At 39.9% G+C, this 12,954-nt stretch overlaps 1 protein-coding gene across 1 annotated transcript in view; it reads left to right on the top strand.

Moving 5' to 3' along the window:
* Positions 1-212: 212 nt before the first annotated feature.
* The window catches only part of LOC114101485 (collectrin), a 36,668-nt gene continuing 23,926 nt past the window's right edge, over positions 213-12,954 (top strand). The window contains exons 1-3 of the mRNA XM_071606991.1: positions 213-270; positions 571-629; positions 6,013-6,098. Of these exons, the coding sequence (XP_071463092.1) occupies positions 213-270; positions 571-629; positions 6,013-6,098 (203 nt within the window). The remainder of the gene's footprint in view (positions 271-570; positions 630-6,012; positions 6,099-12,954) is intronic.

Raw genomic sequence — 12,954 nt, 5'->3', positions numbered from 1 at the left:
TCAAACGGATTTTTGTAAATAACTGACAGGAAATGGGCCGCATCTATTGCAGTATTAACCCAAGTGTATGGGTGTTAATTATTAAACCTTTTAGATGGTGGCTTACTGATTTCTCTGATATTCTAATCCGGTCACAGAATGGCTAAGGCAGCTTTAAGTGGAGGGTGGATTTTTTTTTTCTCAGTTTGTCTTGTGTTTTCCACTCCAGAAGAATGTTGTGGCTCCTCTTTTTTCTAATGACTGTTATTCATGCTGAACTCTGTCAACCAGGTATGTAGCCTTGAAACATAAAAATAGCTTAACAAGTCATTGACTGAAAGAAATCTTTATTTTTCTAAATCTGCAGGCATATTGTGGCTTTTAAGTTTAGCCTGTGACTGTTTTATGAATTTGAAAGAAAATGTAAACCACTTAAGGTCCTTGCCATCCAACTTTCAGGGGTGTTTAGGGACAGTTTCCTTGTAGTTCTGTTTTCTGTTGCTTTTAGTTCATTAAATATTAGGATTAAATGGGCTATGTTTGGGCAGATTTTATTATCATATACTGCTGTTTCTTTTTCTTTTCTGGCAGATGCAGAAAACGCCTTTAAAGTGAGACTTAGTATCAGAAGAGCTCTTGGCGATAAAGCAGTAAGTGGAACACCTGCATGTTCATTTTGAATTTTGTTACCTAAGAACTGTGCTTGCTTTCTCTGATGATGGGCCTCTGTCTGCATAGTAATGATAATATATCATTTCTAAAGACTTGAAGTCTGATCTTTGTAAATGTAAAGGTAGAGTATACTAAAATAGAAATTGTTTACAATAGGCTTGCCTGAGGTTCTTTATCTGTAGTGTATGCTGGAAGACGTATGAAGTTTTGTATGGCACCAAAAAATTTAGAGAACTTGAACTTCTCAATCTAGCATCATGGAGCTAAGGAGACTGAGGGTCTGGGTTGGATCTGCCCCTCATTGTTGTAGTCCTTGCAATCTGGGCAGCTTGTTTTCTAGTCATGGAAAAGAAGGAATGGTACTAAATACAGAAAGTCTTTCATAGCACAAGAATTCAAATTCTAATGTAAAGTTTAAATTATTTAGAACTACCAAAGTGACACTGTGTCATATATACTTTTGAAACCAAAGTTTAGAAATACTCACAGGGCCTCTGTGGATATAGAAACAGTAAAGAGACTTGAATTAATAAGACAGTTATTATCAAATTTCAGTGTCAGCTTCCCAGAGTGATGTGCAAATTACTCCCCCCGCAGGTGTCATTAAGAGGCTTCCAACTAGAAACCCCCCCAAAAATGTGCTAAAAGAATTTTCAGATATTCTATTACAGGATAGTCCACCAACATATCATTGTATTATTTACTTGGTGAATTATAATAGCTAATAACACCCAGAATTGACTGCAAACTTAATTTACTTTTTAGCAGGGAGCCTTCTAAGCACTTGACTGCTATCAGCTCATAAAGCCCTTAACAACAGCCTTTTGAGGAAAGTGGTATAGGTACTCTTATTTTCATTGGATGGGTAAGAAAACTGAGATGCAAGGAAATGAAGTGACCCTTTGAGGACCTTAAGCCACCAAGTGATAGAGGTCAGATCTGAATCCAGGCAGACTGACAGCAGAATCCACTCTGTACCTTTTCCCCTAACCCAGTGTATAGGATTTCTCATCCTAAGATCCTTAGAGTGGGTGCCATGCTGGGTGGTGGAGATGCATTGACCCTAAAATCAGACTTGTCCCTGCCCTATGGGGATTATGGTAGTGGGAGAATCAGTCATCCATTAAAGATGTAGTAAAGCAAAAGCAAATGTGCAATCTTGACAATATTACAAGCTTTGGCCTCTTCAGGATCCTTAGTATCTGGCCCTTCTATAAGTTCCATGAGTTGAAGTGAACTATGGATAAAAGAAGGAATGACACAGGGAATAGCACATGTAAAGGAGCTTGCTAAGCATGAGGGATAGAAGGAAGGCTAAGGTGTCTGGAATTGGGTCAGTAAAAAGCAAAGTGGCATGTCATCATATTTGTAGTTTCAGAAAGGGACGGGGCCCAGGAGTATGCAGGCTGCTGCATGAAAGAGTTTTGCTTGAACATGAAAGAAGTGCTTGAGCGCCTCAAATGCTGTTGGGAAGCTAAGCAAGATGAACGCTGACACACGCTTGTTGTGTTAAGCAATGTGGAGGTCAGTGGTCACTTTAGAGAGAGCCTCTTTTGTGGATTGACAGCCAGAAGGCAGATATTAGAGGGAGTGTTGTAGGTGGAATGAAATATAAATGGGTGGTGAACATGTGTAAACAGAAGTATGGACAACTGCTTTGAGCATTTTGACTATGAAGAGTAGGAGAGAGATGGTGCATGAATGAAAGGAAGAGTGAGTGAAGTGATTTATTTGTACTGTTGTCCCAAAGAGAAAAGTTTGAGCAGTGGACAGGCTGCAGGTAGATTTGAATACACAGAAGAGGGAGGGAAACTGATATTGTTTATATGATCAGAAGGGCCCAGGAAAGGCATTCCTAATAGAGATAGGGGGAATAGCCATTGATAGGAGAGGCACCGCATGTCTGGCCCTTCAAGGGAGAAGATGGACAGGGTGTGCTTCTATGGACGAAGTTTTGTATCTTGGTGTCAAGAGGATGAGGAAGTTCAAGTTGATGACTTGAGATGTATCTGTAAATTATAAAGCAACAATGTCTAGTGAAAGTGAGGTGTGAAGGAAAGCATAATAAGTCAGCAGACCTATAGGAGGTTAAAATAGTCCTGTGAGCCATCAGAGAGAGAGAGGAAACCTAAGGGATTCCCAGGCAATTTTGGGGTAGGTCATTATGAATTTAGAGTTAAGCCAATAGTCCTTGTTTTGTGATTTTCTCCAATTATGTTGTATTACTCACCTAAAATTTGGGGTTGGCCTGGGTTTGAGGGTCCTGAGATGTATGCAGAAAGCAAGGTGAGCTGGGACATTAGGGCCTTGGCATAAATGTTATTGAAGTGAGGAACCAAGGAATCTGAACTGATGGATGAATAAATACATCTCATATGCTCCATGTGGTCTGTGGAGTCACATGTGGTATGTAAAGATGTTTTCAGTTTCACACACTTTTTGAGCACCTGTTATGCATCAAGTAGTATGTGCAACAGGTACTTAAGCTGCTGTGAACATTTTTGTATATATCTTTTCCACAGCTTTCTTTTTGCAGGACTATTTAGCCAGGAGTGGAATTTTGGGTCAGAAATTATTCCTGTGTTTAAATTGGCACCTCTTTTCTTATCCTCTCTTAAGTTGCCCATTTTCTTCTTATGTGGTACATGTGCTTGATTCCTTTTCTATGTAGAGACTCAGTGAAACATTTTGAATGCCTTTGTGGAAATATGTAACCTCCAGTGCACTCGCTTTCAATCCTTCCACCCTTACTCAAGATCAACTGGTGAGGGTTGCAGGATATCCACCTTGATGTGGATCTGGTCAGTCCTGTACTGTTCCACGTAGTTTGGGGCTTTGCTCTGTGACCCCAACGGGACTTCTACTGAGGCAAATCATGCTCTTGTTTTTAAGGGGAACCAATGAAAGGAGATCAAGTCAGATCATCTCCAAGATCTGAAAAGCAATTTAAATTCATGCTCTGGCAAGGTCTGGTTAGCATCTTTCATTGTTATTTGCTATACTGGATTATCATTCTCCTATAGTTGAACAGACTTATTCCCCATCTCCCCAATCTGAAAACAGTGCATCCCTGTTTGAATAGTGTTTGTGTGCTGTCTATAACTGGACTAGTTTCTTCTTTATGTCTTGATCTTATTAGATTGGACTATAGTTATTCTGAGTAAAACTGATTTTGGAACCAAGTACATTATTAAAAGCTAGGGGCTATACTATGAACCATTTGACTATTTTTAAACTCTCATAGTATAGTACAAAATACAAAGTTTAATACAAAATGATTGAAGGAACATTTCAAATAGGATCTAAATTGGATTAAAATGCAACATTAAATAGCACTTGTACATGAGAAAAGATATTGAATTATTCTTTGTTGATGGCAAGACTGAAAGAGAAAAGTGTGAAGAAAAGTGATTGAATGGAGGGAGGGGAGGAGGTATGGGACTAGGAAAGACAATGGAATGAATTGGACATAACTTTCCTATGTTCATATATTAATACACAACCAATGTAACTCCACATCATGTACAACCACAGATATGGGAAGTTATGCTCCATGTATTTATGATTCGTCAGAATGCATTCTATTGTCATGTATACTTAAAAAGAAATTAAAAATGTATAAAAGAAGAAGTGATTGAAGGAACTTTAAAGAATATGATTTGGGGACTGGGGTTGTGGCTCAGGGATAAACCACTTGCCTAGCACACGTGAGGCACGGGGCTCAATCCCCAGGACCAAATAAAAAAAACTAAATAAAAAAATAAAGGTATTGTGAACATCTACAACTAAAAATATTAAAAATAAGAATATGATGTGACAGTATTGGGGAAAAAGGAAGACATAAGATTATAAACCTCTTACCTAGAGAAGGTAATTGAGTGATGTACTGTTTGGTATTGATTAGTATAGCCTATTTTTACCTACTGTCTACCCTCAAGCAGAAGAAGAGAACTGGAAGAAATAAGTTTTTAAATGTGTTTTCTCAGCCTAGAGTGAAACCCAAATCCTGACACTGTTCCCATGATATACCAACCCCTCCCAAACCAAATTCCTCCCTTCCCTTAGACTTTACTACTTTCTCCCTTGGTGTTTCTACTTTAGATGCACTTGCTCCCTTAGTGGCCTTCAAACATGCCAGTCCCCTTTTCCCTCAGGTATTTACATTTGCTATATGAAGGAACAGCTTGAGTCAATACACTGTATTAATTTTCTAGGGCTGCTAAAACAAAGTACCACAGGCTGAGGGGATTAAACAACAGAACTTTATTTTCTCTCAGCTCTGGAGATTAGAAGTTAAGATCAAGGGGTTAGCAGGATTGGTTTCTTCTGAGGGTCATATGGAAATGATCCATTCCAGGCATTTCATCTTGGCTTGTAGATGGCTGCCTTCTTCTTGTGTTTTCACTTTGTCTTCCCCATGTATGAGTCTGTGTCCAAATTTCTTCTACTAAGGGCATCAATAACATTGGATTAGGGCCCACTCTTACTACCTCATTTTACTTACTGATTTATTTATTTATTTTTGTGGTGCTGGGGATTGAACCCAGGGCCTTGTGCATATGAGACAAGCACTCTACCAACTGAGCTATATCCTCAGCCTCTTAACTTAATCACCTCTGTAATGACCCTCTCTCCAAATATGGTTACGTTCTGTGGTACTGGAGTTTAGGACACAGTTTCCAACTAAGAAAATAAAAGTGTGTTGATCCTCAGAAGAAAGGGAACAGGGGAAGGAAGGAGCGGTAGGAAAGGGGAAGTACTGGGGACTGAATTAGAGCAGACTATATTCCATGCTGTTATAATTATGTCAAAATGAATCCTAATATTATGTATAACTAAAAAGAACTAATAAAAAACTGTACTGATCTAAATAATGGGAAGGAAACTGGGTGGGAGAGTCAGTTTATGAGGAAATAGAGAAAGGAGGGAAAGGAATGGCCTATATATGGCCAGGATGATTTGTCCAAATGCCTTATTGACTGACTGGCTACTAATATGGCAGCTTCTAAGAAAGATAGCACAACAGGAAACACGTCAAACTTGGAATTATGGAATGTCCCAAAAGCCCTACTCCAGATGCTATGGTACATGATTTATCATGTTCTCCAGTTTTCTGTGTACAAAGAAGATGGGATGGGAGTGTGGAGACTATGAGAATGAGTGTAGCATCTAATGGAGTGTTTTTTAAAAATATTTTTTAGTTGTAGATAAACATACAGTATCTTTACTTATTTTTATGTGGTGCTGAGGATCGAACCCAGTGCCTTACACAGGCGAAGCAAGTGCTTTACCACTGAGCTACAGCCTCAGCCCCATAATGGACCGTTTTTAACCCCATACCTCTCTTTCCTTCTCGTTCAGTATGTCTGGGATACAAATGAAGAATATCTCTTTAGAGCGATGGTGGCTTTCTCCATGAGAAAAGTTCCCAATAGAGAAACAACGGAGTAAGCAAACAGTACAAAATCTTAACTGATTATTTGCAATAGTCTGTGAGACAGTGGATTATTTTAATCCTTGATCTTGAACATAAATTTTAGCCAATTGGAAGGGTCCTCCATTTTTATTAAACATTAAAAGACCTTTGTAATGTAGCTTAGATTACGGCTTATATCATGTTTCAATAGCGCTCTTCATTCAGCAGGCAATATGAAGATAACTAACTTCCAGAATTGCAGTTATATTTCCTAAGCTTCTGTGTTTCTATTGTATACATATAACTTTTCTTGAAGAAGGGTGGATAGATGGATCAATAGGCAGGTAGTAAGGAACTCTATTCTCACCTTGAAAAATAACAGAAATATGTATAGGTTCTTCCCCTAACTGGTATCTGTCATAGCAACTTGTAAGTTTTCTTTAAAAGCACATAGTACAACTTTGAATAGTTTTGCATTTTTTTCTGTTACTCTGGAGGAATCTTCTCTTCATGGTGTTTCCTTCCTTCACTATTTGTGATGAGGGTAACACTCCTGGTTTCTCTCTACTCCCTCTCTGGTGCCTCCCTTTGAGAGGTGAAATGTCTTATCTGATTGGTAAGCTGGATGGAGAACCTGGGTGTGGGTTCCTTTCTCTTTGGGAGCTAGCTTGCCCAGCCAGCGCCTCCACCAGACATTCTTAGTGTCACTTGCTAGCTGAGGACAGAACCAGTCTCCACTGGTATTGGGAGACATACACATCTGTAATGGTATACTTGTTAACAGCTGAAGAGCACTTAGATTGGTAGGTGTCTCATATGGAGTGTTAAATATCTTCCAAATTCCTTCAGTGCATGCTAAGACCAGCCTCAGCTCAGCTCTGTCTGAGACAGTACGGGTATGGAAGGCTTTTTAATGTTTTTATTAATGCATTATAGTTATATATAATATTGAATTTAATTTGATGTAATAATCCCATGTGTATATATTTTTTCATATATAAATTGAGTGATAAGTGGAAAATATCTTCATTCTATTTTATATGGAGTTGAGGATCAAACCCAGTGCCTCACGCATGCTAGGTGAGCCCTATCCCTCTGAGCCACCACCCCAGCCCTCATGTATATTTTTAGTGTATATTTTTAACCAAAATATTCCACATGAGTCAAAACATTGCAAGGAGATATAGTAAATTCTCTTCTTGTTTCACAGAAAAAGTATTTACTGTTATGGTATAAAACTGCAGCATTCTTTTCACAACTATATAAAACTTTTTCAGTAAAAACAAGGTGATTATATTATAAGAAATTGAAAAGGAAACAAAGCCACTGGTTATCTGGCAGTGCTAACCCGTGTGGTGTCTGTGTGTTCTCTACTACTCCTTCTTGTTTGCAGGTTTTATACATTGCTGTGTTCATGGCACTATTACTTCCTGTAAGTACCTTCAAATTACCTGATGCATGGCTATGCAAAATGTTCCCTTTCCTGGTAAAAATCAACTAAATATGTGACATTTTTTATTAGTATTGAAGAATTCATCTTTGGAATGTTTTCCTTCAGAATCTGAGACATTGTAGGAGTCTATGAATATGTGATCAGTTTGCACGAAATGTGTTTTGCTTGGACTTTTACACCTAGGGTATCTATACTCTTGTGTTGCCAGTTGTAAATATCAAAAAGCACAGAACTAGAACAGGGATCAGTAAAAGTTTTTTTGTAAAGGCTCAGGCACTGTGAGTCCTGGCAATACTGCTCTCAGAGAATTGAGTGATGTGCAGGATGTGTTTGAGATGTAATCCATGTGCTGGACTGTATTCTATATGCCCTGCCACATGAAAGCTGCATTCCAACATGCACAGGCTTCTCCTGTGGGAAGGGGGGCACATAGTGCATGATAGAGTTGAAACTCACTCTGCAGAGAGTTCACTATTTTGTGTGTAGTGAATGGATGGAAGACACCAGTAGTTTAGTAAATGGATCAGTTTAAAAATCATCAACTTTCAGGTCTTTTGTTGGGAATGTGGGCAGAGTCAATTCTGGAGGATAGTAAATATACTTTCTAGGAAAGCTTCAGGGATCCAAATCTTGGACATTGGATGCTTATCCATTTTTTCTTCTGTCTCTCTGATTATCCATAAATATTGCAAAAGATGGTGAAGATGCTGTTCAGTATAGAGAATAAAACAAATTTCATGAACTGAAAGTAGATATTCAGGTAACTAAGAGAATGCTGAATCCTCTCTCATTTTCACCCACCTCTGACCCCCTCCTTACTACAGTAACTCACATTAGGTTTGATTACCATTAGTGATACAGAGCTCATTCTCTCCTGAGGAAGCCAGTTCATATGTCGAGATCTAGAATTGGCATATACTTAAGACATGAGTATATGGTGGGCTCAGAAAGAGAATGTGACTTCTGAAGAGAGGTTCTGGCTGCATCCATGCAGAACTTGCTGGAGAACTGATGTGGTCAGGGTACCGTGAGCAGGTGGGTGGTAGAAGGCAAGCCTGGGATTCCCTAAGAGGATCAGAGGGCCAGCAGGTGTGGGCCTGCAGAGAGGGTTGTGAGAGTGCCACTCCATTCCCCAGGGAGCTCAGGGCAGAATGGGTTCCTGTGCAGACACCAATGCAGCCAGTCAGGGTGTGGACAGTTGGGTCCATGAGGATTAGATGGTGCCCATTGCACACCAGAGCTCATGTGTATGGGGTGATGTCTCTTCTCTTCTGCCTGCCACCTCCAGCCAGGTAGAGAACTGATAGAATCAGAGGGTGGAGGTGTCTGTGAGAGGGGAGATGGCATATTATCTCCTGGTTGGCTGCTCTCCAATCAAAGACATTCTCAGGACTCTGTCCAGTTGCCACCAGTATATCAGCAGCTAGGGTTCTAGAGGTAGGATGGCATCCCAAGTCACTGGGTGTGCAGTGGGACAGAAAAGACCACTAGCCTCTCAGCTGGAGAAGTCCAAAGTTGTAGGGCTGGCTTGATCCACCTGGGGAGAGAGAGGGCAACTCTCTCAACAGTCAGTACCTGAATACATTCCTGTGGCTAAGAGGAATCTTCCAAGAGGAATTGGATGAAGTCACTGCCTGTTGAGCAGAAAATCAACTGCAGGGCAAGGCAAGGTGGTGGAGTGAGGCCACAGGTGCACCATTGGAGGCCAAGTCATGGTTGGGAGCGGGGACTGGAAGAAATCAGAGTGCAGCACCTTTTTCTGGGACACCATCAGTGCAGAAGATCTCAGAGGGCTCCCCAAAGACCCCATAGGAGCACTCTGAATAGAGAGCTTGTGGATGCCTACCAGGACAAGGACCACCAACAGCAAGAGGGAGCCACAGAGGGCCCTGGGCAGTGAGAATGCATTTTGCCATTCTTTACTTGTCTTGTCTGATCCCACCTCTCTTGCCCCCACTTCTAAATGAGCCAGAATGAAGCTGCGGGTGGGGAGTGAGTGTAGGGCAGAAGCAGAGCCCAGAGGGTGAAGGAATAGGCCCACACTCAGCGCCCCTGGTTGGGCCAGACCTGCTGGAAGGAGAGCACCTGCAGGTTCCAGTTTTAATTAGGAGCCTGAAGTGACAGGAAGGCTACACCATCTGCTGCAGATGCCATCTGGTGAGAAAGAAAGCACTGACAGAGGGGCCAAAGGCAGTGGTGTGAGAAACATCTATTTCTTCCTTCATTGCCATCTAGGAAGTCAGATCTGTGGAATTGAGTAACCTACACTGAAGTCCTGCTGTGTGCTGGGCATGAGCGTAAAAGCATGTGTATACCAATTCCTGTTCTGCCCCAGCCTGTGCCCATGAAACTGGCAGTGGTAGAGATAGGAAGATAGATTAAATATGAAAGAAACCAGGGGTTGTGGCTCAGCTGTAGAGCACTCAACTAGCACATGCGAGGCCCTTGGTTCCATCCTTAGCACCACATTAAAAAAATGAATAAAATAAAGGTATTGTATCCAATTGCAACTAAAAAGAAAGAAAGAAAGAAAGAATCCAATCAATTTCTTCAACCATTATTATTTACAGTTCTTAACAAATGGGTTTCTTGATATTTGCTGGGATTTCTTAGAAAACCAGAATGGAAGATGGATGAAAAAATGAATTTAAGAGTAATGTCTATGTTTCATTAGATTAGGTTGAGTTTTCCTTGGGAGTTAGATTGATGATGGCAACCAATATTTTCCACCATTTATGACATGATTTAGGCCAGATTTACTAAAGCAGTTTCACGGGAATTTTTTAATGTTCTAAGGAGTTTCCAAGAAAACTATGGTCTACATTTAAAGTTTGTAGTCTATTTTCCAGGTAAACAGGGAAATTTATTTCTCTAGTTTATGCAAAATTTGATATTTAGGTAATTTATCACTTTTAGCAATAGAGGTAGAAGTGTAACTCAGGCATGGCTTTCTCTCTCTGAGTTAAATGGTTTAGGGTATGTAATGGATTTCTTCCTCTGCTTAATTATTCAAGGATAAGTCTTGTGATCTGAAAAGGAACAACATGTTCTTGTATCTACAGTAAGGTAAGGGGATTAACAGTCTTGTGCTTGTAAAACAGCAGCCCAGTTCCCATTTAGTCCTTCTGATTTCCAGAAACAAGAACCTGATTCTTACCACCCCTTGGATACCATTGGCCTTGTCTGGCCCCATTGATGAAAAATGGCATTAGAGCCAATTCTTAAAGAATTGCTTCAGACCAGGGCTTCTCCCACTTCAGGGGAGGGAGGAAGCATTTTTTTTTCTTTTTAGGGATTTAGTTAAAGGAACTACTTGTGTATGTGTTAGTGTAATTTATTGGTAAAAACAAAACAAACAAACAAAAAACCATTGGTCAGGGTCTGAGGTAGCTCAGTGGTAGAGCATTTGCCTTGTATATGGGAGGCACTGGGTTCGACCCTCACTACCAATAAAAATAAATATATAAAATAAAAGTATAAAAATAAATTAATTAAAAACTGTTGATCAAAATGATTATATTAGTGAACTCAATTCCATCAAACTCTATATTTAAAAACTTGAAAATGTAAGATATGTACTCAGTGGTGCTAGTGGCATTTCAGTTTATTTAATACATGAAAACATACTTTTCATTTTATGTTTTTGGTGGAGATTGAACCCAGATCTTTGTGCAGTCTACGTGAGTGCTCTATAACAAAGTCACCTCCCTAGTCCCAAAACACACTTTTAAAAGGTGTTTAATTTGGCCTGGGGCTGTAGGTCAGTGGCAGAGCACTTGCCTAGCATGTATGAGGCACTGGGTTTGATCCTCAGCACCGCATGAAAATAAATAAAGGCATTTTGTCCATCTACAACTACAAAAAAAAAAAAAAAAAAAAAGAAAAGGTGTTTAATTCAAGATGTATTTGTTGGTTGATTGGTTTTCCTTTCTGTACAAATCTTGAAGGACATTCATTGTACTCACATTTGGAAGAAAGACCATGGAGAAATCACACAAGATGAACATAATCTATAATGGGAAGGAACTGGTATCATTTTACTCCTTAATAAATTAACTACTGAACTCTCTACCATTGTTCTTCATGTTACTTCCTTTTTAGCACCATTCCTGTCCCACATTTTCACTTCCTTTTGGATCACCACATCTATAGTATATCCAGGATGCTTCTTTCACTGATGTTTTGTGTTACATTGTGTCTGAATTTTTGAGTCTGGGTAGGGGAGTTTTGCCTTCATTTCCTCCCTTTATTACTACAGCCCCTGTTCAACATATTTTTTCACAAGTTTATATATATATATATATATATTATAGTTTGTAGATGGATACAATAACTTTATTTTGTTTATTTATTTTAATTTGGTGCTGAGCCTCAAATTCAGTTTGTCACACGTGCTGGGCAAGCACTCTGCCACTGACCCACAACCCCAGCCCTTTCTCAAGGTCTTACAGGGGAAATTTCCAGAAATAATGAGATATTATCCTTATTTCATCCATCCATTCATTTTATAACCACTAAGTTCCACATGGCCCACCCTTCAGGAGTAGAGGAGCTCACAGCACAGGATACACTTGGACTTTGTCCTCATGTTCCAGGACCCAGATAATTCTGTTTCGTTTCAGGTCAACAAACTATTTATTTGAGAATCTCCTTGGCTATCTTCTAGCTCATAGAATTTAAAAGGGTTTTCTTTGCTTAGACACTGTGAAGTTCAAAGCAGGGCAGAGATTCTAACCTCCTGACAAAGACTTTTCAAGCCACATGAAATCTAGAAGCCCTTTGCCTTCCACACATCCTGGGTTCATTCTCAGATAAGGCATGGAGTTATGAGAAGATTCTGGCATCTTGGGAGTTACTGGCTTTCACCTTGTTTCTTAATGTTCTGGTGGGCTCAAGACATTGGCCTTGGTATTCAAGGGTGTATGCATCCCTCAACTCTTGTACCTGAAACTATGGGAAGGTTCACTCTCTCTATGTTGGCTAATCAGGTTAGCTCTTAGTAAATATGGTGAGTGAACGAAGCATGCTTTATTTATGTTGTGTTCTTAAACCAGGGCCTGTGTAGAGGAGACACAAGAAAACAGTACCCCACCCACTCATTTCTTCTTATTTTTCCTTAGTACCCTGGGAGAATGTGTCCATGGTTGATATGGCATTCAATGGCCATAGTAGAAGTAGCTCTGTATGCTGGGTTTCCCCTCTTGGTGGGTCTCAATTTCTTATCCTGGTGGAGCCAAGACATCAGTTTGTTTTGCAAAGTATCATCCCAGCAAGTTGGAAGCCCCAGCTGATAAAGGTGTCTCCATTTTCATACACAACCTTTGCTTTCTGTCTTCAGAGTCGTGCTTTCCCTGGCCCCTTTCCCACAACCTTGCAACTTTAAGATAGGCTTATTAATTCCTAGTTCAACTGCTTATGTTTAACCAAAATACAA

Source organism: Marmota flaviventris, chromosome Y (assembly GCF_047511675.1).
Source record: "Marmota flaviventris isolate mMarFla1 chromosome Y, mMarFla1.hap1, whole genome shotgun sequence".
NCBI classification, from domain to species: Eukaryota; Metazoa; Chordata; class Mammalia; order Rodentia; family Sciuridae; genus Marmota; species Marmota flaviventris.
Note: the sequence above shows the minus strand (reverse complement) of the source record. Positions and strands in the feature narration are given on the sequence as shown.